Source organism: Pteropus vampyrus, unplaced genomic scaffold (genome assembly GCF_000151845.1).
Source record: "Pteropus vampyrus isolate Shadow unplaced genomic scaffold, Pvam_2.0 Scaffold238, whole genome shotgun sequence".
Lineage (NCBI taxonomy): Eukaryota > Metazoa > Chordata > Mammalia > Chiroptera > Pteropodidae > Pteropus > Pteropus vampyrus.
The window spans coordinates 984,933-989,751 of record NW_011889019.1 but is presented as its reverse complement, the minus strand read 5'-3'; the positions used below and the strand labels follow the sequence as shown (position 1 = coordinate 989,751).

The window sequence follows — 4,819 nt, the reverse complement described above, 5'->3', positions numbered from 1 at the left end:
CGGCACACAGTGCTGTTTGAGATTTAATTGTTTCCTGTCTTAATTTTTTATAAAACAATACATTCTCAAAGTTAAAAAGGCAATCAATGCAGAGGGTTGGAAAGTGAAATACGAATTTTCAGATCTCTTATGCCACTCTGGAAATGGCCTCTTTGAACATTTTCTTGTGAATTCTTCCAGAAATTTCCTATGCACATACAATCATGTAAGTACATTCACAGAAAAAAAAATATATCCTTTTTCTTGCCCAAACTTCTCAATTGGGCTCTTATTATTCATATTCTTCTACAACTTACATGTTTTTTCACTTAACAACAGCAAATGGTTATTTATGCCAATTCTCTCGAATTAAAATATATATATCTTCCAAGTCTATACACCATGCTGTTATTTCAAAGAGAAATGAGTCTTTCCTACAAGTCTCCTTTCATCCCTCAGAGACTCCCAGATCCTGGAGTGTAAAACAAACCCTCTTGCCAGTTGGAAAAATTGCTGTACTCCAGATAAACGAACAGTTTTTAGACGGGTTACTCAGACTGGAGATAAGTAAGCTCTTCAGAAGGCATATGACTGTCCCTCTGAATTATGGACAGTAATACAGGGAGAATGGAAAGGAACAAAGGAGAACGTGATGATAAATAGACGATGGCCCCTGGGCTTGCGAGGGTGTTGACTGGCGGGAGCAGTGAGGACAGGCGAGTGAATGGGCTCCCAGACTAGAGTGTTGGGTGCTCGCACCTCTCTGTGCCAGGCCTGGGGCATCAAGGGGTGGAGAAGGCAGAGCCCCTGACCACAAGGTGCTCCCGGTGGGCACCTCATATGTATGGCTGCCCATGTTAGAAATGCTGTGGGGTGCTCCTTTCCTGGGTGGGTCAGAACAACTTTGAATTTGGGCGAGGGTGAACTAAAGAGAGCGCTTTAGAGAAAGGCACTCCTTCACCAAGACTGCCATCTGCTGGAAAATTTGCGCAATGGCAACATTGCGCCGTCTCTGACAACCGCGGGGCAATGGCGCCCCCTGGTGCTGAGAACGCGCAACCTGCACAACTGGAAGCGGCGCCTCTTGTGCAAGGGCCGCAAGATTTTAGTAGTTGCCTAGAACGTCTTTTCCTGTTCTTTACAGTATTAAGGAACTGAAGCACCCGATCCCAGTGGCCACAGTTAGGCTAGACTTCAGATATATCTATGGTTCGTAAATATATATGGTAGATTTAAAAAAAATCTTCCTTGGGAAGTGGATGGTGGATATAGTGATCTTGCTCTATTTTTTTGCTATCATAGAATGTAAATTGAATACTTCCAAGTGCTGGTGTTACACTGTACGGGGCCAGCAACAGGGTGTCCCATGGACCTTTGGGGAGCTCCCTGCCTCCCTGGTTCACTGTCTCCCTTCCAGTGCGTCACCCGCCCTGGTGCTACTGGTCTCCCCTTCCTGCTCTTGCTCACTGTCCGTACCCCTGCTCTCTGGCCCCCAACTCCCTTTCTATAAGATGTGAAGAGCTTTGCCCATTTCAGGTGTGTTTGTCATTCCTACGAAAGCCCACACTGCTAATGGCCGCTCTCCACCTCATCCCTCCCCCATCACCCCAGTCCTCTTCTTGTAAATTGAGACCCCTCTCCCCAACTAATGTCTTCTCCCCCTACTCTGCCATTTGATCCAAATCTTTACTAAACACTGTTCCCTCTTACCTTGTCCCATCTTTCTCGCCGCTATGGGCAAGCCATTAGTCAGTCACTGCCAGAGCCTGAGAAGCCCTACATTTGGAGCTGCAAAGCCTGGTGTATGGCCAGAGGCTGCCCTGGCCAGCTTCAGAGGACAGTCATAAGGGAAGACGGAGAAGGAAGGCAGTATAGCCTGGTGATGGTTAGGAGTGTGGCCTGGAGTCAGGCTGGTTGCAGATCAAGTCTAGCTCCATCTTCCTCTACCCGAGTCACTTCTCTAAGACTCAGTTTCCCCTTCTGCACACTGGGGATAATAGCTCTTCCCTCACAGCGTCATTGGATAAGTGAGAAACTGCAGGGCCCTGCATGGAAAAAAACATCCAGCTAATGTCAGCCACTATGAAGATGACAACGTGGAGCAGTGTGCAGGTTGTAAAGCCTTGTTCATTCGTATTTTTTGTTCTGAAGGATTGCACAGTTTAGTGCAGAGGTCAAGGGCATGGGCTCTGGAGCCAGACCTCCTGGTCATGGTCCAGCAGGTCATCTTACAACTCTTTACCTTGAGTTTCCTCATCTGTAAAGGAAGGATTAAAATGGTAGACACATCACAGGGTCCGTGAGGATTAATACTTGTAAAGCACTTAAAACAGCTCTTGGCCCTGAGTGAGCACTTGGTGGTTGCTGCTCTTATCATTAAGTGAGGGAGAAGCTGTGTGGTGTGGTGGACAGAGCACAGACGTCAACAAGCATTTAAACAATCTGAACCTGGCCATGCCATCTGCAAAGTGCTCAGAGTAGCGACAACTCATGTAATTACCTCCTAGGGTAGTTTTGGGGACTGAAAGAGGGGTGAAGTCTAGGTGTCACCATGATCACCATGGGCTCCACGCCCCCTGTACGGCCGGCTGGGCAGACGCATGTCCTGCTTTGCCCAGTCCTCGCCCACCTGTGGGGAGGTGGCCCCCACCCTGGCTGAATGCCAGGCCCTTGCCTCACTTTCTGCTCTTTTATCCCCAGACATTTAATGAGTTTGAGATCGAACAGCACCAGGAATGTGCCTACGACCACCTGGAAGTGTACGATGGGCCCGACAGCCTGGCCCCCATCCTTGGCCGTTTCTGCGGCAGCAAGATCCCGGACCCCGTGGTGGCTTCAGGCAGCAGATTGTTTCTCAGGTTTTATTCGGATGCCTCTGTGCAGAGGAAGGGCTTCCAGGCGGTGCACAGCACAGGTATGCGGGCAGGTCACCCAGCCTCGTTGACTGCAGATAGATAGGTGATAAAGGCCAGGGAAGGACTGCCTTTTACTCCGACTATGGGAGAAGGGAGGTGTGTGTGACATGTCCCTTTAAAAATGAAACAAGGGCAACAATAGGGGAAGGGTTGTTTTCTTTTAATGTCCTTTGTGGGTGCCACATTTATTTGTTCCATTCCTTCCTTCCTCCCGTCTTCTTTTTTAAAAATTTATTTGTGATTTTACTGATCTGTGAAATCCAAAACTCTGGGAACTGAGTGGTGGAGAGCAGCCCTTCCTAAGGACCAGTTTGGAAAATGAAAAATGTTTCTGTTCCTCATTATTTTTCGTCCACTTCAAATGTAAATAGCTTGATTTGGTCCTTTGGAGGAAATTGTATATGTGTGTAACTGACATATCTGCTTTGTTAAATAGAAGAATGTCAATAAGAAAATTGTCTGCTTTTTAGCTATTCAAATGTTACCAGCTGGAACCCATAGAAGCAACTTCGACTCTTTGATCCTGGCATTAGATTGTGGCCCTTTGGCAAAGCAGTGGCTGCCTTGAGCCCACTCTGAGATCAAGATCAGGGGACCCTATGAGGTGTTCTGATCCCCTTAACAGCCCCTCTCTCCAGTTTTTTTTTTTTTTTTTTAGAGTCAGAAATGTGAATCAGGTAAACCTACATGACAACCTGAGCCCTTAGGTGGTTTAGCTGTCCTTGCCTATCAGAAAACATTTCATTCATTGTCTACCTCTTTAAGGGGTTCTAGCTTCCCAGAGGGAAGTTTAAAAGCCATTGACTAGTGACTTCACTCTCTTGTCCTTACAGAGCTTAGGTGCTTGAGGTGGGTCAGGGTCCCAGGAGGAAATGAGAGTCTATTCAGATGGAGTCATTAATAAGGGATTGTTTACAAAGGGGTGGGCAGGGTGTGAGGACGCCACAAGGGACAGTGCAGCATCCAGGACTGGGAACTGTGGGGCTGTCACTACTCCAGGCCCAGATGTGGAAGCAGTTCCTGGAGCGTGGAGACAGGTGGGGGCAGGCAGAAGGCCCCTGCACGGGAGCTGTTACCTTCAGCTGAAAAAAAAAAAACAGCCTTGGTGACTAGGCAGAGTGCAGGCCTGGGACTAAATACGCTGACCTCTCTCTCTCCTCCCAGCTCTGATCTGCTGGTGATCCCACAGCTGAACCCAACTGGAAGGCAGAGGGCAAAGGGGCCTATCCTTGTCGACCTAGAGGTCAGCTTTTTGGAGCCCAGAGCAGGTGGGGGGAAAATGGAGATAGGATTTGGCAGGATGGATAGAAGGCATCCTGCCCTGCTTTATGCCCATTTCCTTGCCACCTGTATGTCTGGAGCTTGAAATTTCCTAAAGATAGACACGTGGGGCTAAGAGTTGGCAGTCAGATAGGACTGGGGCCAGCTGGGCCTGGGAGTGTTACTGGACAGTACTGAAGCCACACCATGGGGATCTCTGGGCTTCTCAGGGGCGTGGAGCACACTGAGGACTGTGCTTTCTAATCTCTGATCACTTCCATTTACCCTTTTATATTTCGTGGTCTCCAGCAGCCTTGACACAAGATTGTATGGGACCCAGAGCAGCCAGAGTTATGGTCCTAGTAAAAAATTCAGACGCCAATGCTACAGAATGCAAAGTACAAGGTGCAGCTCACCTGCCACACGCAAGGCGGCCCCAAGGTGGCCTGTAGTCAGCACTCTGAACTGGAGGAGCAGGCGGGTCAGTGTTGAGATATCTAGGTGTGCGTTTACCTGCAGTTCCGATGTGCTTTTGGTGCCCTCTATTGGCACAAATTACAGTAAGTTACAGTAAGTCAATTAGGCTGGTGTGAGACCTCAGACGCTGCTAGCATTTTCCGGGAGGTAAGTGGTAAAGATCCAGGCAGCCAGCTTTTTTTCTTTCT

At 48.4% G+C, this 4,819-nt stretch overlaps 1 protein-coding gene across 1 annotated transcript in view; it reads left to right on the top strand.

The window, feature by feature from the left end:
• The window catches only part of TLL2 (tolloid like 2), a 127,410-nt gene that overhangs the window by 120,064 nt on the left and 2,527 nt on the right, over positions 1 to 4,819 (top strand). The window contains exons 18-19 of the mRNA XM_011374039.2: positions 945 to 1,087; positions 2,680 to 2,893. Coding sequence (XP_011372341.1) covers positions 945 to 1,087; positions 2,680 to 2,893 — 357 coding nt within the window. The remainder of the gene's footprint in view (positions 1 to 944; positions 1,088 to 2,679; positions 2,894 to 4,819) is intronic.